The sequence below is a fragment of the Microtus pennsylvanicus genome, chromosome 5 (genome assembly GCF_037038515.1).
Source record: "Microtus pennsylvanicus isolate mMicPen1 chromosome 5, mMicPen1.hap1, whole genome shotgun sequence".
Lineage (NCBI taxonomy): Eukaryota > Metazoa > Chordata > Mammalia > Rodentia > Cricetidae > Microtus > Microtus pennsylvanicus.
In genome coordinates this window covers 98,462,280-98,483,197 of record NC_134583.1, presented here as the reverse complement: position 1 = coordinate 98,483,197, position 20,918 = coordinate 98,462,280, and the positions used below count along the sequence as shown (strand labels likewise).

Below are 20,918 nucleotides of genomic sequence, written 5' to 3'. Positions count from 1 at the left end.
TGTGTTTTGCCTGCATACATGTCTATGCAGCATATGCGTTCTTGGTGCCCAACGGGACCAGAAGAAGGCATTGGATCCCCTAGGACAAGAATTACAAATGGTTGTGAGCCACCATGTGGGTCCTAGGAATCCATCTTGGGTTCGCTGGAAGAGCAGCCAGTGCTTTGCATTTGTTTAGCAAGGCTTCTTTCCAGCCCCACTTCCTCCTTTTGCTTCTTGGAGGTGGCAGTGGGGGGTGGGGAGAGTGGTTGTGTTCCAGCCAGGGTCTTATAGACCAGCCATGCCTTGAATTTGCAATGATCCTAAGAGTGCTGGGGTTGTATGTGTGTGCGCACCAACCACACTTGGTTTAGTTCACTTGTTCTTAAAAACGCCAAGGTTTGACGTATGATCATTTTCCAAACTAAATCATCTCAAATTATTATTTCTTTTAGTAAAAGAAGCTAATGTTACACAATGTATATTGTGACCTCCTATCTCATTGATAATGTGCAATTTTATGTTTTTATGAATCAGTGAAAGAAATAGGATGACACGTTCTGAAGGAAGACCCTGCAGTTCAGAGACTGGAAGGGTTTTCAGGCTTGCTTCCCAAGGTTCCAGCTGGGTCTGGCTTGCTCTGGCTGGCTCGAGAGAACCTCGTTATCAAATTCACTTGCTTCTCCTTGCTGAGCACCCTCAAGAGAAAGTTTTCAAGCTGTAGCTGATAGTGAGGAATACAGAAGGAAGTCTTGGTGCTGTATCACGCTGCAGTTGCAACATCGACAAGAGAAGTCAGAGTATCTGCATATGTTGTACGTAGTTCAAAGGCATTTCAGAAGTTGAAGATGGCATGGTACTCTATAACCATGGTGGTCCATTTGGAGGGCATTCGTGGTGTACAGAGATTTTTAAATACTGGTGGAGCTACTCCTAGGAATCCCAAAGAAATCCTCTAAAAGAAAACAAAGCTAGGAATATACTAAGATTCATAGCACATGTTCATAACAATACATTTTGAAAATACCATTAATATTCGTCCCCAAGAGACAAATCGTAGTGCAAACAATAAGGATTCTTGACATCCAGGAAATGAAAAAGACAGATGATAGTGGCCACTGTCATTTAGCCTGAGCAAATAAGAAGGTCTGTAATGTCACAGATGTGTATGAAGAGCAGCGGAGAAGAGTGAACCCAGGACTGGGGTGGCTCAGGGCACTAGCCTGTCACGTGTCAGTCGGATACCCTGTAGCCCTCCGAAAGGAGTGAACCGGCGGATAGGAAATGATACCACTGTGAATTTGTTTTTGAGAAATTATCATAATGCTTTGTGAATATTTGGGCTAGAACTTATATTGGAGTATTGATGCCTTTTTAAAAATGTAAAATTTCTTCTTGGAGAACTTCACACATATGCAACATATTTTGACCATATCCATTCCCACTTCCCACCTGCTGTACTTCCTGGATTTCCTTCCATGCCTCTTCCCCAATTTCACTGACCTCTCCCCTGCTTCTTCATAAAAATATAACTCACTGAATCCAAAATTCCTGCTACCCAGGTGCTCACGGTCACAGGGGCCCTGGAGCACAGCACCTACTAGACTGTCCTAGGCGCCATGATGGCCGGTAGCTCCTTGACTGGGGTGGGGATTCATGACTTCCTCCCCCGTCCACGCTGGGTGGTGATGCGCTTGATAGATGCCTTTGAAATCTCAGTTTCTAACTGTCTGTTGTTGTTTGTTTTTTGAGCCGGTCTCTCTGTAGTCCTGGCTATCATGGAATTTGCTATGTTACCAGGCTGGTCTTGAACTCACAGAGATCCTCCTGCCTTTGCTTCCTGAGTACTGGGATCAAAGGTGTACACTGCCGCTTTGCCAGTTTGTAATTTAAAAAAATTGTTGAAATTAAAATTCAAGCATAAAAATTATACACCCCACTTCCTTCAAAAGGGAAAAAAAACCAGTAATTTTGGCTGTATGCTTCCCACCTTTTCCTCATTGTATCCATTCGATAAATTTACTTGCAAAAAAATTTTAATGGTCATACTGGAATACAAAATCACTAAATATAACTTCTCAGAAACCTTTTTTTGATGTCACTATGTTGAGATATGCTTGGCTTTGGAGAAGATTTTAAACTTAACAACTGTATCTAAAGCTAGCTCAAATCAAGTGGACGTGGTGGGTGACTTTCCCGGGTGGATTTTGAAGCGTGTGGTCATGCAGTGGAGTCCAGGTCATGGAGAGCTCCCTGAGGCCTTCAGGCTCACGGGCGTCATAGGAGGGTTTGTGATATTCAACCTGCAAGAAGACTGGGGGGGTGGGAGGGTGGTCAAGGCCCAGGGGACAGACTGTCTGCTGTGTGGTTCTTGGCTATAAATAAAGCCTGTGTTCTGGACTCTCTGTCCCTAGGGTGTCCGCCCTTCCTCATCACTGACTTCTCTGGACCAGAGATGACCTTAGTAAAGCAGTTGAGGCTTTAGTTTCCTTTTACAATACCTATTCCATGAGAACAAAAGTAGCTACTTGGAGGGTGGTGATGGGAGTTAAATGAAGACCTCTATTAATGTAACCTTAAAGGTGGTACTTCACACCTTTAATCCCAGCACTCCAGAGGGGAGGCACTCTGAGTTCAAGGCCAGCCTAGTCTACAGAGGAGTTCTGGGGGCTACACAGAGAAACCCTGTCTCATAGGGGAGAAGGGGTGACGACAAACAAACCCATAGTCCTAGACACAGCTGCATCCGGTCTCAGGTGCACACCCAATCAGAGAAAGCTTTTCCATGGGAGAAGTGGGTGATTCCATTTAAACTTCCACCACCCTCCCCATTTCTGACACATTGCCCAGTAGGCCTGAGACATACACCATCCGCCTTCCCAGCCCTGGCCATTGTGAATCTGCCAGGACCAGCTAGCACCCAGGAACTGGGCACCTCTCACCAAATCCAGCTCTTTCTAACCAAAGTTCAGAGCCACTGGGATAAGCCCCAAACAGGATGAGAACTCTATCCAACAGGGAGCCTGTGGTTTGGGGTTTCTTTATAAATGCTCTTTCTGTAGAAGCCAACAGTGGGCGCTTTGAATTCATACCCTGCTCCCTGACCCACTGTAACTTGGACCGTCTGAGTACCGAACTCCTTCCTTGTCTGAAGGTGGATTCATTTAACAGAAAAGCATCTAAGAAGCTGTCCTACATTTTTGGGAAGGGGTGGATGGGTGGGTATTTTTGAATGTTGTTTTTTTTTTTTTTCAGTCTTTACTAACTGAGTAAGCTTGGACTAGGTCCAGAGTACAGGATGAGTATCTGGAGATGGGAAAAGAGTCCAAGGCTGGACACTGGCCTGCAGGAGCTCCCCAGAGCACACAGTGTAGATTAGCCAACACCATGACACTGAAGTTCCCTGTTGTCTGAGCAGCACTTCGGGTTACTGGTTCCCCAGTCAACACTGAGATAGGTATTTGGAGGGTCTGTGGGTTGATCTCATGTAAAGCATGCCTCGCTCAGCCCCATGACCTCCATTTTTCGATGAAGAAATCCAGTATTCAGAGAGGTTAGGGACTTCTACTGTCTGCTAAGTGGCATCATAGCCGGGTGGTGGTGGTGGTACGCCTTTAATCCCAGAGCTCAAGAGGCAGAGAGACAGACGAATCTCCGAGAGTTCAAAGCCAGCCTACAGAAGCAAGTTCGAGGAAGGCTCCAAAGCTACAGAGAAACACTGTCTTGAAACTACCCCCCAAAAAAAGAAAAAAAAGGGGAGATGGCATCGTTAATTTATATCCGTTTCTGTTTGTCTTCCCCTCTTTTGGCCCAGTGACTTCTAACAGTGAAGGATGAGCTTCAAAGATGCAGCGTTCACGTGATTCATGGGAGAGACCATGTGGAGGATGTTCTGGGGTTTTGAACATGCTAGGGGCAAGCAGGCAAAGAGCACCTGCCATTGCTAATAGACAGCCTTGGGCCTCATCATTTGGAATGAAAATATGTCAATAATCTCATCTACCAAGCCAAAGGTAGAGAACTTGGGGGCAGCCTCTGAAACGCAAACCATGTTTGGATTTCTGGGACTAGGGAAGAATTGGAGTGGTGGGAGAATTCATGGGGTCTGTTTAGAACCTTGAGCCTGTCATGTGGCAAACTTCAGGATGGAAAAGCACCAGAAATCTCCGCTGACAGCTGCTACTGGCTATCTTCCTGTCTCGCTGAAAAGAACCTGCAGTGGACAAGGTGACCTGGAAGTAACTTCCCAGCCTAAACTTTTGTCTGCATCAAACTGTGCTCTTCTCAGACAACACCCTGGCGTCCAGAAAAGAGCGGTGCCTGCAAGGCTCACACAGGCTGTCACCTGGAAGTGGCCAGGAAGTTCCTTGACTTTTTTTTTTTTTGACCTGTGATCATAACGAGGTTGAAGGTTCCTTTTGAAAACTGTCTTCTGTGTGTATGTGAGTGGACATGATTCTGTTGGGCCTGTCAGAGTTCACCCCTGAACCAGCCCTGCGGGTGTCTGAGCCCGTAGGGCTTCTCCTATTACACTTCAGCACCTTGAGGGGTAACACTAAACCAGCTTAGCTGAGGAAGCAGAGCAGCCTGGGAGACAATGACTCTGAACTTTGTTCTTGACAAATCAGAACTTCTCTTTTTCTATGGGTGATTGGAATTGAACCCAACGTCTTGTCCATGCTAGGCACGCACTGTATAATTGAGCTACAACGCCAGCCCATCTCTAAACTTTTACACCGTGGAAGTACATCTGTCCTTTTCGCCTTGGAGTGACCTGGCCTTCTACTTACCTGTACTCAGCTCGTATTTCCGTATTTCCCTTCAGCGTCGTTGAGTAACGTGCTTCGGGCTGGGTGTAGATGAGTACGGATAGTGCTCGGCATGAGTAAGGCGGCTGCAGAGAGGTAGGCAGGCAGGCAGGCAGACAGACAGACAGACAGACAGACAGATGATAGGTAGACACACATATGCAACTATACTGTGCTGAATTTGGCTACTCTAGTACCTTGTGTAACTGGAATTTTAAGGAATCTGCCCTTTTGTGCCTGTGTACTTCAGTTAGCATCGTGCCTTCAGGGACATCCATGTTACGGTGCATGTCGGGATTTCATTTTCCTTCAAGGCTGGATACTATTCTACTCTGTTGACAGAACATCATTTTGTTTCTCATTACTTTTTCTAGCTTCGAATGTGATGTCTTTTGGGTACTTCAATGCAGTTGTGGGCTTCCTTGGTTTTCGAGGGAATGTATGTCTTTGTGTACGCTGGACGTCTGTGGGGACAGGTGCCCATGTGGCATGTGGAGGTCAGAGGACAGCTTAGAGTCAGTTTCTCCTTTTACCTCCTGGGGATCTGGGTATTGAACTCGGGTCATCAGGCTTGTACAGCAAGCCCTTTCACCTGCTGAGCCATCTCATTGGCCCAGGTTTCTTCTTTCTCCCTCCCCCGCCTTTTTCTTTTCTTCTTCTTTCCTCTGCTATTTGGTCTGCTTCTGTTTTTCTGAGACAGGATCTTGTGTAAGCTAGGCTGGCCTTGAACTCTTGGTCCTCTTGTCTCTACCTCCCAAGTGCCGGGATTATAAAGATCTATACCACTGTGCCCAGCTTCATGTAGTCCTAATGTTGATAGAGCAAGTAAAGATGAACAATTGATCAGTACAAGATGATTTTCTATTTTATGTATATGAGTGCCCACATATATGTGTGTCATGTGGGTGCCTGGTGCCTATAGATGCCAGAAGACGGTGTTGAGTCTTCCCAATTGAAGTGACAGCTAGTTGTGGGCTGTCATGGGGGTTTTGGGAATTGAACTTTTTTTTTTGAGACAGGGTTTCTCTGTGGCTTTGGAGCCTGTCCTGGAACTAGCTCTGTAGACCAGGCTGGTCTCGAACTCACAGAGATCCGCCTGCCTCTGCCTCCCGAGTGCTGGGATTAAAGGCGCGCGCCACCACCGCCCGGCGGGAATTGAACTTTTGTCTTCTGCAAGAGCAACAAGTGTTCCCAAGCGCTGAGCCACCTACCTCTCCAGGCCCTAATGTCAGTTTCAGTACAGACTGAACAAGATCCAGCTCTTTGGCTCTAAAGTCTGAAGGGTTCTGTTGCAGTAGAACCTTTTGATATTAATACTTAAGCCGTTAGAAATCACAGCCAGGGTGCTGGAGAGAGAGCTCAGTGGTTAAGAGCACTGGCTGCTCTCCCAGAGGATCCAAGTTCACTTCCCAATGCTCATATCAAGTGGCTTACAACCATCTGCTACTCCAGAATATTTAAATATTCTTTACGTGAAAATAGCAGTGTAAGCTCATCACATCAAAACAGAAGTCATTGTCTCTGAAACCCTTCCCTGGTGTTTGTTTGTTTGTTTGTTTGTTTGTTTGTTTGTTTGTTTTAAGAAATGAGCCAGCAGGAAGGGAAAGGTTAGGGCAGCGCGTGGCGGATGTTTTGTAAATCGCATTGTCATCCTTGTGGCTACAGCCACTCTATTGAGAAACTGTGCATCATAGAGCTTCTGGGAGGGTGCCCGGTGTCTAAGGAAGCGGGAGTGAAAGGGTGCCTGGCGGTGCTTCTTGTTCTGAAATGCTTTAAGGACGGACGCATTCTGGTAATTGTTCCACCGGAAGCCAGAGCTTGTGTGTGGAAAGACCAAGCATTGACACGCCATGATTTCTCTTCTGGTTTGTCTTTCTAAATTAATATTCTTTCTTTTTCATTTTACTTCTTTATGAGGTGAGATCTCAGTTCATGGAACTTGCTGTGTAGACCAGACTGGCCTCCAGAACTCACAAAGATTGCCTGCCTCTGCCTCCAGAGTACTGGGATTACAGGCGTGACGCCACTATAGCCAGCCAAATTAATCTTGGTTTCTTATTTTTGGTGTGCTCAATGTACATTGTACTCATTTAACGCCCACTCTGCCATAACGGTCAGTCACACTGTCTCCCACGGGGGTTTCCTCCATTTTGTCTCCTTAAAGAACTGTCTGGAACTTCCCTTGCTGCCCTTGAGACTGATTTCTTCCTAGACTCCTACACGGCTGTCCCTGTGCTCTCTGTTGTAACCCTGGGATTTCCATCGCCTCTCTCTTACGTTGAGCGCCCTGATCACCCAGCCTGTCTTTTTCTCAGTAGACCATCTAGCATAAACATGAGGACCAGGCGGTATGAGTTTAAGCCTAGCTCTTTGGCTTCTCTAGCTGTGTGACGTTAAGCCACGTATCCTCTTTTTGACTCAGTTTCCCCATCTTAAAAGGTGTTACTTCTGCGTGTGGTTCTGCTGAAGGGCGAATATCTGTGTGCTAACACAGGTAAATCACTGGGAGAGTTCTTGCAAACTACTAAGCATTCCAAAAGCAATGCTGCTCTTTATATTACCCTCCCAGTTAGGGGTGGGCGCCCCATCGCCCCCTTTTGGGGGGGTTGGCATGCATTTTGCAGTAATCTGCCAAGAAGATGTCTGTGTGACTTTCTGTGAAGATGCCTTTATTTTGTGTCACATGTGACTTGCTGCCTGGCAGACTTGCTGTTTGGAAATGAAGCTTTGCCTGGCTTTATCGAAGCCTCCAGCAGGCACTGTGCCCTAAGTGTCCCCCTATCTGAATCCTACACTTAAGGGCTCATCTCCAAAGGCTCCAGATCAGGCATCGATTGTTCTCTCTAACTTTGGAGATTTTCATGTGAGTCTTTACAACAATATACTTTAAAAAATGGCTTATCATTTGGTCTTCAAGCAGGATATATTTAGAAATATCTGCTTCTTGCCAGCACAGGGAACTGAATGCAGCCCTTGCCCAGCAGGCAAAGGATGAGAGGATAGATGTTGCACGCCCAGCAGAGGAACGTGGGCTGTGATTGGAGGTCTCACTCATTCAGCCAACATTGAGCCATCTTCCGTGCCCGGCACCGGGTTGCCAGGTCTGAGGGAAGGAGAGGTGGCTTTGATTCTCTTTTTCCTTCACCAGGTAATGTGACTTGGGTTGTAATATTCAAAATACTCTTTCCACAGGGGCACCAAAATTGCAACGCAAGGCCGCTTGTAAAAGGTCCCTGTTGCTTCTTTGAAGGAGCCTCAGAAAACTGCAGATGAATTCTGAGAGCGGTAGATACATGTCGAGAGCTTTCCTTGTGGTTAGATTCTCTTTCAGTGGGAGACCCAGAATTTAAGCAAACCTTAGTGAGTGACGACTACGGGACTGTGGGTAGATAAAGAAGAATAGGGAAGGTCAGAGGCCGGGCATGCCCAGAGGAAGAGGGGCTGCAAATGTGCAGATAGCAAGAAAGAGGAACCCCACCCATGTATCCAGTTCTTACCCTCAGCCCCGTGTTCCTAGCACATCTCTTGGCCTTCTCCTGGTGGTACTTTGGACTTTCTCACTGGCGTCACAATCCTGAGACACTTGCGGGACTTGGTATTAGACACAGGAGTTGGTATTTGGCTGTCACAGCAGTCCCTGAGAGAGCTGGAGCACAAGATTATTATTATCCCTGGAATGAGATGCTAACTGAACAGAGTTAGACCCTGCTTCCTTTGCTGTGGGGTGTGGGCCCTGCTTTGTATGCCTATATGGTTGGATAGGTGTGTGTGTGCATGTATTTTGCGTATATACGCATGTGTCGTTTTTAAGGAATATTTCCAGTGCTTTAAAAACGGTATTGCAACATCAGTGTATGAATCTGGTAGAGTGTTTGCCTAACATGCTGGAGGCCCTGGTTTCTATTGTGAGTCCTGTAAAATAGAAAGGAAAGGGGGAATAGCAGATGGAGTGTTTTGTTTGGGTTTTTGGTTTTTCCAGGCAGGGTTTCTCTGTGTAGCCCTGGATGTCCTGGAACTCCATTTAGTAGACCAGACTGACCTTGAACTCACAGAGATCCACCTGCTTCTGCCTCCTGAGTGCTGGGCTTCAAGGCACGGTACCACCACCATCTGGCTAGATAGAGTTTTAATGTAACAATGTATAATTCGATGAACATTGATACTGTCTCTCCAAATTCTTGCTTTGACTTGAGGTAAGGGGGGGGGGGTGAGGGGGTGGGAGGGTGTAGAAGTGCTTGCTAAGGAGCCTGACAGACCTGAGTTTGATCCTTGGGACCTTCATGGTGGAAGAAGAGAATCAGCTTCCACAAGTTATGCTCTGACCTCCACATGAATAGTGTAATAGATGGGTACATGCCTGCACCCCACTACACACACACGCACACACACAGAAACTTTTGAAAAATAATCTTTGCCCTTTGTTGTTGTGGAAGACAGGGTCTCACTGCCGGGCGGTGGTGGCAAACACCTTTAATCCCAGCACTCAGGAGGCAGAGGCAGGCGGATCTCTGTGAGTTCGAGGCCAGCCTGGTCTAGAAGAGCTAGTTCCAGGACAGGAACCAAAAAAAACCACAGAGAAACCCAGTCTCGAAAATAAAAAAAAAAAAAAAAGAAAGAAAAAAGACAGGGTCTCACTATGTAACACTGGCTGTCCTGGAACTCACTATGTAGACCAAGCTGGCCTTGAAGTCCAAGAGATCTACCAGTCTCTGCCTCTTGTGTTCTAGGATTAAAGGTTTAAGCCACCATGCCACGCTTCTTCTGTTGTCTTGTTATATAGGCTAGACTGACCTAGTACTTGAACTCTTCCTCCTGTTTGCCTCCTAAACGCTGGGATTATAATTGTGGGCCACCATATTTTCTTCTCTCCCTCCCTCCCTCCCTCCCTCCCTCCCTCCCTCCCTCCCTCCCTCCTTTCTTTCTTTCTTTCTTTCTTTCTTTCTTTCTTTCTTTCTTTCTTCATTATTAGAAATGTAATTGTTAAGTTTCATGCTCTTCATATGTCCAGAAAAGAGCTTAAACTGGACTATAAAAGGATTTCTGGTGGTTAGATAAAAGCCGACATTCTTCAGGAACTTGTGAAATGACTTCTCCATCTCCTCTCCCCAGCTGCTCCTTATAATCCACAGGGTTCCGATCCCCCCACCCCTGTCTGTTCTCCATCTCTAGACCCCAACCCCCATGCCCCAGGCTCTAGCTTTTTCTGTCTCCACTGCTCTCTTCCACTTCTCTAGCCCTGGCCGTGATCAGTCCGTCTCTCCCTTCTCTGCACTATGCAGATGCTCCTGGATAGTCTCTTATCCACAGTCAACCTTCCTCCTAATGGAGCAGATATGTTGGTGCTCCCTGTCATAAGGAAGGTATAGCCTGAGCCACACAGTTCATCTCTTTAAACACTCCCTCTTCCCACGTTTCTCTTTGTTCAGTCAGTGGTCTTTCTGCATGTGAACTTGACACTAGTTAGTGTTTGGTTTGGGGGTGAATATGAGTGCTCTCTCAGAATCTGTTTTATTTTGACATCCACCAGTGTGTCCTGGATCTATCATATTGTGGTTTTGACATGCCCTCATTTTCCACATCGGCTGTCTTCTCCTGTTTCTTGTGTATTTTAAGCTGAAGCTGGTCTGACAGTCAGTGGTTTGGAGACCTTGCATGCATCTCCCATAGAAACAGTCCTGCCCTGGCGTGCATCCTTATCCCAGCTTGACTTTTTCTGTCTGATTCTTGCCTTTACCCTGTGCCATCTCACTGGCCCCACCATGTATGTATTTATTTTGAAGACACCATGTTTCTCTGAGAATCTTAATGGTAGTTTTCTTCTTCCTAGATAGAGACCGTTTCCTTTGGACATGTAAGAAATACTCATAAAAAAGGATATTTAAGTCTTGTTTTCTCCTAGTCTAGATTCCCCAGTAAATAAACTCTCTCGCACTGACCAGACATTCCCAGAGCTGATAGGGAAAACAAGCGAGCTGTAGTGGACCCCTCAGTTCTGTTTGCCTGGGGCCTCTGTGTTCTGTTGGGGATTGCACACTTTCCTGGAGCCCTTCTGCAGAGAGGAAACCTTGGTCTTAGCCAGGCTTGAGGTGGAGACCCAACTGTTTTTTTTTTAAATATTTATTTATTTGCTTATTATGTATACAGTATTCTTCCTGCAGGCCTCATTACAGATGGTTGTGAGCCACCATGTGGTTGCTGGGAATTGAACTCAGGACCTTTGGAAGAGCAGGCAATGCTCTTAACCGCTGAGCCATCTCTCCAGCCCCCGACCCAACTGTTTTGTAAACAGCTTCCAAACCTTCCTTGAAAGGAGTTCGTGCACCAATCCCTGAACCTTTGGAAGATCCCCCAGTGTAAACAGCTCACTCTGTCTCTGTTGTGGGCTAGGACTCTAGGGCCTTCTCTTTACTTGTCCTCCCTCCTCTCTGCAGAGTTGTTCTTGGCCAACTCCTTTTTCTTTACCCAAGGTCACCTGTGTCTTCCTTCCTTCCCACTCCATTGAGTACCCAGAAGCCTCTCCCCTTGGCCTGGGTGATTATTTATTTTGTGTTGTGCAGCAGAGAGTGATCATACTGTCCTTGAGGCACATCTTACTTCTCTCGTCCCCGTTCCTTTACCAACTCTCCTTACTACTGGCAGAGAAAACTAAGAGTCTGTTTTGAGAGTTTAGTCTTCTGTTTGAGTCACATGCTCACAACCTCTGTTTTCAGGTTCTCCCTTTTCACTGGGGAATCATTTTGTTCCAGTATGTAAGCTTTATTAAGCTGTTAGCATAGCATTCATATATATATATTTCCCTCAAACTTCTGTTCTTCATGGAAATCTCTTTCTCTATGATGTCTCGTTTTCTTGGCTCCCCACTTTAAGAGAGCACTCTATTTGTTGAGATTAGGAAGATTAGTGAAAAGTTATAATGACTTGCTATCACTATTTACCATGATGATAAATGTACAGAGTCAAAGGCATCATTAGCTTGTTCTGTTATCCTTCAAGTCAGATGGCTGTGTATCACAGACAACATACATTCACAGTCTGTATGCTTGCCTGTGTGTGTACCACCACCACTGTGTTGTCTTAACTCGTGTGGGTTTAGTTACTTACTCTCTAACATCCTTCTACGTCAGCCAAATGACCCCCTTTATTAGTAGCATTACATTAGCATAAATTCATTATTATTTACATTCCGTTAGCATAAACGGACATTTTCTGGGACAGTCGTAATTTCTCAATGTTTTTTTACTGATCATTTGATGACAGTTTTTTGTCGGTTTTCTTATTTTATTTTGTCTTGTTTTTGAGGTCCAGTCTCTCTGTGTAGCCTAGACCCCTTTGCCTCTGTCCTAAGAAGACTGGTATTAAAGGCACTGACCACCATACCTGGCAGTTTTTGAGTTTGTGTTCTTTGGAGTTCAGTGGACCAGAGTGTACAATTCGTTTTCATAGATATCTATGGAGTAGTTTTAGGGTTACAGAAAATTTGCAGAGAAAAATAGGTTCCATACTACGCACTATTTCCCATTTTGAAATCTTGTGTTAGTATTTTTTTAAATGTGTGTGCATGCAGAGGGGTCCTTGTGGAAGACAGAAAAAGGGTGCCATATCCTTTTTAATGATAGTTCCAGGTGGCTGTAGCTGCCTGCCACGGGCGCTGAGACCCAAACCCTGTTTCTCTGGGAGAGCAGTAAGTGCTCTAAACCACTGTACATGGTGTGTTCGTTGTAACTGACTCCCGGCACCCTTTTCCTCGCGTGTGCCAGGCAAGTGCTGTATGGACGAACTTCACCCTGGCGCTCAGAAACTAACTCCTGACCATTCCGAGGGATACATACTGTCCCTTAACCACAGTCACATAGAGTAATTTCCCTGTTCTCTAACAAGAGGGCCCTGCTTATTCATCCTGTCTCCCATCTTCCACACCTCTGGCAAATATTGATCATATTACTCTCGCTACGGTTTTGTCCTTGTGAGAACATCTTGTGCTCGGGACGACACGGTTGTGGTCTTTTCCAACTGGCTCCTTTGTCATGCTGAGAAAGCTTCTTGTACTGTTCAATAGTGTTCCTCGTGTTGAAGTGTTAGCCCTGAGCAAGGCTTGTAGGGTACGACAAAGCTTACCATTGTCCAGAAGTGCTCTTTCCCATCACGGTAATCTCCATGACCTTATTAAACTGAGCACACTGAGGAACAAGCCTACCCCTATATAAACTGTATAGGCTCCCTGCATAAAGCCCTCACACTTTGGAAATTAATCCTGTGTTTTGTATGTTTTGTAAAACTACATCTCCAGTTCTTTATGGCTTGACTGCGCCTGTTTCATCTTTACTAAAGTTGCTGAGATGTGAACTCATTGCTCTCAGTTATGGCTGTCCCACACTATGTTTATGTATCTACTTATTGAAGGATCTACATCTTGAATATGTCCAAATTTCGGCAATTTGTTTGTTTGTTTTACTTTCTATTTTTTTAATTGTTTTATTGTGCTAATATTGGCAATTTTGCATGAAGCTGAAGTTCATTTGCAAGCTTTTGCAGCTCACTCGTGCAGTACCAGGAATGAGATTGCTGGCTGAATTGTTACTCCACGTTTAGTTGTGGAAGCAACTGCCCAGCTGTCTGGCCGTACAGTTTTGTATTCACGAACCTATCTGAGTTGTTTGAATACAGAGTTGAATTTGTAGAAAGCTAGCTTGGAAAGCTCTTGAGCCACCATGAAACAACCCTGCACCCGTCCTTTGTTCTCTTCGTCTAGGGCTCCCCTTGCCCGTCTGTCCGGATGCTTTTGTGTTGTCTCCCAGGCCTCAGAGACTCTGCCAGTGTCCATACTGTTTCCTTTTTGTTCCTCGGACTGAATACTGTCACTGAGCTCTTCTTCTGCCTCCCTGGCTCTTTCTTATGTCAGCTCGGTCCTGCTTTTGGACCTCTCTAGTCATTCAAGCCTTGTAATGTGTCAGTTTCGTTTAGCGTAGTGATTCTCAGCTTGCGGGTAGCAACTCTCTGGGGGATAAGGTGGGGGTGTCAAACAACCCATTCCCAAGAGTCGCCATCAGAAAGCACAGGTATTTTCGTTATGATTCATAACAGTAGTAAAATTACAGTTAGGAAGTAGCAGTGAAAATAACTTTATGGTTGGGGTCACCACAACCTGAGAATCTGTATCAATGGGTCGCAGCATTAGGAAGGTTGAGAACCACTGATTTAGTGGTTATAAGGCGTCCACTCTAGAGTTTTTTGGCTCTGTTTTTAAAACACTGAATTCTTTTTACTGCCATTCTCAATTTGGCTAGCTATCTTATTGTTTTGCTTAATTCTTAAGTTGTTTGAATAGATGTCTAGTGGTTATTTAGTGTGTTAAGGCCAGTGCCAGGCCTTCTTTGGGGATAGAATTGACTGCTTTTCCTCTATTTATGGGACAGATTTTTTATTTCTTTGTATGCCTTGGAAATGTTGGTTGCTGTATCTGGACATCTTGCGATATGATGTTGACTCTGGAACTCAGGCCTTCAGCCCTGTCCTGCCACGACTTGTTGTCGTTTTAAGAGACTGTATTATTGTGGGAAGCCACTCGGGTCTCTAATCAGGTCTGTAATTGCAGAAACTGAGGTTGGAGAATTACAGATTCACAGAAGGCCTTGGCTACAGAGTGAGATCTTGCCTCAGAAGGAGAAAAAGAAAGAAAAAAGGGAAGCTGCTATTCAGTTAGCCTTGCTAATGACTGGATAGAAGATAGAACTTGTTCCCTAAACTAAAACGGGGAAAGGATTACTTGAAGGGTAATTTTACTTTTAATTATGTATATTATGTGTTGTTGTAAGAAGGTTGCCTGAAGTCACAGGTGGTTTTGAGCCACCTGACATGGGTGCTGGGAACAGAATTCAAGTCCTAGAAGAATAGCAAACATTCTTAACCGCTGAGCCATCTCTCAAGCCCCTATTGTTGATCAGTTAGTGGTAGAGATCTTAAGTTTCAGTGATTGGGGGAAAATGCAGTGAGCGGCTTACTTAACTGTGAGGTTGTTGTTAATATGTCAGTGAACACAGGGAGTCTCCAATTAGATTAGACTGTTGAAGTGTTCCCTAGCACTTGTTTCGGGAGTGCTGTTGGAGGTTCTTTTAGAAAGATTAACCTGTCCTAGATCCTTGGTTTGAGGCTCAAAGTGGGAGAGTGGGGAGGAACCAAGTTTAACCAAAATCACAAACATAGTATTAGGAAAAGAAGATTAGAGACCTTAGTAGGGCCTGGGTTTGAGGGTAAACATACTGGAATGGTTGCTTTCTGGGGTGTACATACTACAAACACACCTTCAGCACCCCTTCACTCCCTTCTCCTTCCATTTTACAGACTGTTTGAAAGCCTGCTGGGACATGTCATCGGTGACAGAAACTTGGCAGCAGGGCAGCTCTGAGCGAGTGCAGGATGTCACCAGGAATCAGGTCCCCGACGAGTCCAGACTTCCTGGGATTCTAAATGGTAAAAAGTCTGAACGTTTTCCTTAATGCCATCCTGTTGGTTATTTCTCACTTTGTCTCACTAGCACTAACAAATTACTTCCTAATGAACTATGTTAGAGTACCATCGTTTATTCTAGTGTCAAAAATGGACTTCAAGCCTGGCATGGGAGTCCTGTCCATGCCCTACAGTCCCAGAAAGTACTGGGAAGCCGAAGCCACAGGGGCTCATCAGTAGTTCAAGGCCAACCTGGACTACAAACAACAACAGAAACACTCTGTCCTACACACACACACAATATTTGAATATTTACAAGCACTTTATATACTAAAAATTGGTTAGGTTCTTGGCATTTGAATTTAGACAATCTATAGAAGTGGGGGGTGTTCTAATTTTGAGACACATAGCCTCAAATTTACACTGTGTTCAGGGATAATCTTGAACTTCTGATCCCTCTGCCTCTACCTGCATGTTGGGGTTACGGATATGCTATCTGCCTGATAATATGTGGTGCTGGGCACTGAAACAGGGGTTTCTCGCATGCTAGGCAAAGCTATATTGTTTATTGAACATATTACCGCTGAGGAGCTGCACATAGGGGATCCACCCAACAGCCACCAGTCTGGCTGCAGTTCAGCTGAGCCTCTCCAGTCCACTTTGCTCACATCGTCTTGCTTCCAGAATCTTCACAATTGTTTTTATACTTATCTCTAAATGCGTCACAGCCCTCAATCAGCAAAAGGCAGAATGGACCCAGTGCTTGCACGTCTCCTGGCTGCCCATAGTTGCTGGTGTCTGTCAGGAGGAGCTCAGTGCTGATATTACGATAGAGGTGTCGTTTTTAGAACTGGCAGGGTAGCGGCACTCCTGGCGTGTGGACAGTTCAGTAATTACAGCCACGCTCTTCCCCTGTGTTCTTGTGCTTCTATATACCTGAAGGTCAGATTGTCCATTTTTCTGAGATAGTCTCGCTTTAGCCATGGCTGTCCTGGAACGCACTACGCAAACCCGGCTTGCCTCTGCCTCCTGAGTGCTGAGATTAAAGACTTGTGCCCCCACATGGAGCCTCCGCTGTTTATTGTAGGATATTTTAGGACATCCTGAATTAGGTTTGATTTGATTTATTTTTTAATCCCAGCATCCTGCATTAATATGAGAACAATGGGTCTTTTTGGAGCAATCTCTAGTCTCTCAGTCAGTCTTGTTTTGTTCGAAGCCGCTGGCCTCGTAGCACAGGAGAACGTTTTGAGCTTGAGGATTCTGTAAGCAGTCCCACTTACTATGTCTTTCGCTCTTGTTCAGCACTGTCCTGTCTAGTGCCATCTTGTCCTACCAATAAACTGGCAACTCATCTGGCCACAACAGAGGGAAACTGGAGGAAATACCATTGGCAGCCAAGGCCTAGAAGATTGCCCCATCTCAAAGGGAAGTCTCTGACTGTCGTTTGAAATGCTGAGAAACTTGTTTCGGAGGAGACTTTTGTCTTATCCTGCAAAATACTACTTCGTGGCACTTGTCCTCTCTTTAGTCACCTTCTCTGTCCTAAGAATTCATCAGAAGCCTGAATTTGTTAGCATCAGACACTTGGAGCTTGCTGGAGATGATGCTAATAGCAACATTAACTGCACCAAAGTTTTACAGAGTGACCCAGATGAAATCCAGAAGGCGAAGCTTGAGTTACTAACAGTGAAATTCAGGAAGCGCCCACGGTGGACACCGCATGACTATATAAACATGACCCGTGACTGTGCCTCTTTCATCAGGATGCGCAAGTATATTGTAGAGCCTCTTAGTAAAGAGGAGGCAGACTTTCCCATCGCGTACTCCATAGTGGTTCATCACAAGATTGAAATGCTTGAGAGGCTCCTGAGGGCCATCTACATGCCTCAGAATTTCTATTGCATTCACGTGGACAAAAAAGCAGAGGAGCCCTTTTTAGCCGCGGTGACGGGCATTGCGTCCTGCTTGAAGAACGTCTTTGTGGCCAGCCAGCTGGAGAGCGTCGTTTATGCGTCCTGGAGTCGGGTTCAGGCTGACCTCAACTGCATGAAGGACCTGTATGGCATGAGTGCAAACTGGAAGTACTTGATCAACCTCTGCGGTATGGACTTCCCTATTAAAACCAACCTGGAAATGGTCAGGAAACTCAAGTCATTCCTGGGCGAAAACAACCTGGAAACCGAGAAGATGCCTCCAAACAAGGAGGAAAGGTGGAAGAGGCGACACACCGTTGTCGACGGGAAGCTGACGAACACTGGGGTGGCCAAAGCCCAGCCGCCCCTCACAACTCCTATTTTCTCAGGCAGCGCCTACTTTGTGGTCAGTAGGGAATATGTAGGCTATGTGCTAGAAAATGGGGACATCCAAAAGTTCATGGAGTGGGCACAGGACACATATAGCCCAGATGAGTACCTCTGGGCCACCATTCAAAGGATCCCTGAAGTCCCTGGTTCTCTCCCCCCGAGCCATAAGTACGACTTGTCCGACATGAATGCTGTCGCTAGGTTTGTCAAGTGGCAGTACTTTGAAGGTGATGTTTCCAAAGGCGCTCCTTACCCACCGTGCAGCGGAGTCCATGTGCGCTCCGTGTGCATTTTCGGAGCTGGTGACTTGAGCTGGATGCTTCGCAAACACCACTTTTTCGCCAATAAGTTTGACATTGATGTTGACCCCTTTGCCATCCAGTGCTTGGATGAGCATCTGAGGCATAAAGCCCTGGAGACCTTAGAACACTAACTGCTGTCAGGAGTTCTGGGGAGAGTAGGAATGCACAAAGCATAACCCTCATCCACTTCCTTTGCCTCATTTGGAGTCCTCTTTGGCGTGATGGCTTTTAAGTCCGTGTCAGAGAAGCTGCATGGATTGTGTAGACTACAGGTACAAGAGAGGATGACACATTCCGTGTTCTGGAGTCAAAACGAGGAGGGGGTGAGGACAGATGGAGGCTGGGGAAGATTTTATGGACAGAGGGGACTCAGGTGATTGGGAAAGAGGCCAAAGACAGAATCAGCCTCCCCAACTAATCAAAGAAACCAGGTACTTGATCCAAAGGAGATTCCATTTGTGCCAAAATTCTCTTGAGAATTTTAAACACGGTAATTTTCTTGACATGAATAAGTTTGTAGCAGCAACCAATCACAAAGATGTGGTTTACCTTGTACAGTTTTTGGAATGGACATTCAGTTTTACTCTTAAGTTTTCCTTGTCCTTCTTGCTGTGACTGTGTGGGGTGGTGCCTCTGTGTTTCTCAGGGGGTTTAAAATATGCTCAGCATGAATATTTCTGTCTTCGTTTAAGTTATTAGAAGATTCTAGGAGCCAGTTGGATGTGTGCCCGTGAAGCGGGAGGATAAGCTCAAGTGATCATATAGGTTTCTGTGGTTCTGACTCTCACCTCAAATGCAGTTTTGTTTTCTCCCCCATCTTAATATCAGTTAGCTAAATCTAAACTGTTCGGCCGGCATTCTGATGACTCGCCTTGTCATTCATGTTAGGTTTTAAACAGGAATCAACACCGCGTACTTTTATTTCTACAATGTAGTCCACTTTAATAATCCGTGAGAAAAATCATACCAGACAACTTTAAGGCATTCAACTGAGAAAGTATGTTTTCTGCCTCAAAGCTAGAATAGATTTTTCTTTTAATGGCAGCTCTTGTCATCAGAAAAGGCGGGGATCGGTAGATAAGCCGGGTTTTGTGTTGGACCAATAGAAACACATTTGCTGCGAAACTGCAGCACCAACGGTGGTAACACAGCGGTGAGTGTTGTGTGTCCTCGATGCTGGTTCCTGTTTCTTTCTTTAGTTTGTACCCAGGCTTTGTCGAATGCCTCTTTACGGGGAAAGGCTTCTTTACCTATGAGGCAGGACATCTTTTCTATCTCAAATCAGGGATACCTAGTGACATAAAATTGTGTAAACAGCTGTAGCTGTGCCTTAAGCAGTTTTTCTGTTTTGAAAACTCAAGGTAAGAGCAGTGAGTGGTCCGGTGACCCCACACCAACACTGACCTGAAGTCGCCAGCCCTTGACACATACAGTCCCACTTGCTTTGTATCAGATGAACTCTAGAACTTTGCAAAACTGGAAATAACATTTAAAAAAAATTACAAGTATTTTTTGAGAATCAGGTATTTTGAGTTATCTAAACACTCAGTAGCGTAGTGCACCTGCATTTAGTTCAGAGTTAAGTGGCAAGTTTGAGGGTCTCCTTTTTTCCCACTGTAGGAGTAAGACTAGGGTTCCCGAACCCTGCATTAATGCTGTGAAATCTCCACACCTCGTGATACCTCACATCCTAGCACCGCGCCTGCTGAGCTCTGTCTGATGTTGCGGTGTCCCCATGTCCCATGCAGGGCTCCTGCGGTGTCTGTTTATTGGCACTCAATGAATTTTGTTTTTAAATTTTCCAATATGACTTAAAGCAAAAGAAATTCATACATTGGGGATCAATAATTTGAAGAACTACAAAGGAAACTTGGAAATGACGCCGTAAGACATTCCAGGAGAGCCAATGCCGGTTCGCCTTATTAAGTCATTTCGTATGTTAGTGAACACTAATTTAATGCAATCATTAAGGTCTTTTATAGAAAACTTTTAATAATCACATTCACAAATAAAATCTAGTTAAGTCAATCAAGATTCATGTGTCATTTGTTAAAAGTAAGTTAATTTTAAAAGATTCTTTATTTTATAGGCCTGAAGTTCTTATAGGCCTTAAGTTCTTTTGAGGTTAAAAAAAAAGAAAACAAACTTGTTTGCCTTGAAAACTGGGAACATTGTTTATCTAAACATGTGCTTGCTCACTCATCTAGTAGGGTTCATTGAGGTGAATTTATTTCCTCTTCACGTGATTTGGGTTGGAAGAGGCTGTTTTAGTAGTTCATGTGTAGAATTGATGGAACGGGATGATTTTGGCTGTTTAAATAATCATCATTATGAAGTGTAAAATGCAAGACTATTTATGTTTTACTTTTCAAATGAATCAATTGTTTCCCCATTAAAATCAGTCATTCAGAAACCAATGCAGTCTGCACAAATTATTCCTTCTCCGTTCTGCCCATCACAAGAAAGTTGGTTTTCATATTTGTGAGTAGTGATTGAAAAATGAAGGCAGAGATGTCTGAAATTGCTGACGTAGAAATGCCAGAGAGAATATAAGTGACCAGAGAAAATTCCATTACAAAGTAAGATAAAAGGCTTGGTGTGGTGGCGAGTTCCAGAGGGAGCAGGATTGCTGTAAACTTGTGACAAGCCTGCTTTCTATAGTTCCAGGCCAGCCAGGGCTGTACAATGAGACCCCGTCTCCCTCTTTCCCCCCAAAAGAGACAGGTGGTGCACAAAGGTGAAGGTGGGGAGTTAAGAAGCACGCCGTGAGTGCATTCCCGGATGCTGGACACACTTCAGTTTGTGCCCCGTGATGGAGAGTCTAGATTATCACAGACTACTCTGCAGCTATAAAGCTCTGTCTGGGATATATGAGCACCTTGATTTGATTCCCAGCACCATAAAATCTTTTACAAGTTTACAAAATATTCAGGTACTGAGAGATCTGAAATCCATCCATTTTGCTATTTGCCAGAATAAGTTTCAGCTAAAATGTGACTACGAGCACCCTGAAGCGATTCACAGGTCAGGCTTGATGGCATCCGGGTTAGGAGCTCAGTATCTGGGGAGGAGACTCCTTT

At 45.1% G+C, this 20,918-nt stretch overlaps 1 protein-coding gene across 3 annotated transcripts in view; it reads left to right on the top strand.

Moving 5' to 3' along the window:
• Positions 1-20,417, top strand: part of Gcnt1 (glucosaminyl (N-acetyl) transferase 1) — a 29,439-nt gene extending 9,022 nt beyond the window's left edge. The window contains exons 1-3 of one of the 3 annotated variants that reach the window (XM_075973650.1): positions 7,800-7,935; positions 15,126-15,254; positions 16,536-20,417. In XM_075973650.1, coding sequence (XP_075829765.1) covers positions 16,683-17,969 — 1,287 coding nt within the window. In that variant the 5' untranslated portion in view covers positions 7,800-7,935; positions 15,126-15,254; positions 16,536-16,682 and the 3' untranslated portion in view covers positions 17,970-20,417. Of the gene's footprint in view, positions 1-7,799; positions 7,936-14,324; positions 14,558-15,125; positions 15,255-16,535 lie in introns of those variants that run through there. The other 2 variants (XM_075973649.1, XM_075973647.1) reach the window with 2 other exon arrangements.
• The last annotated feature ends 501 nt before the right edge of the window (positions 20,418-20,918 follow it).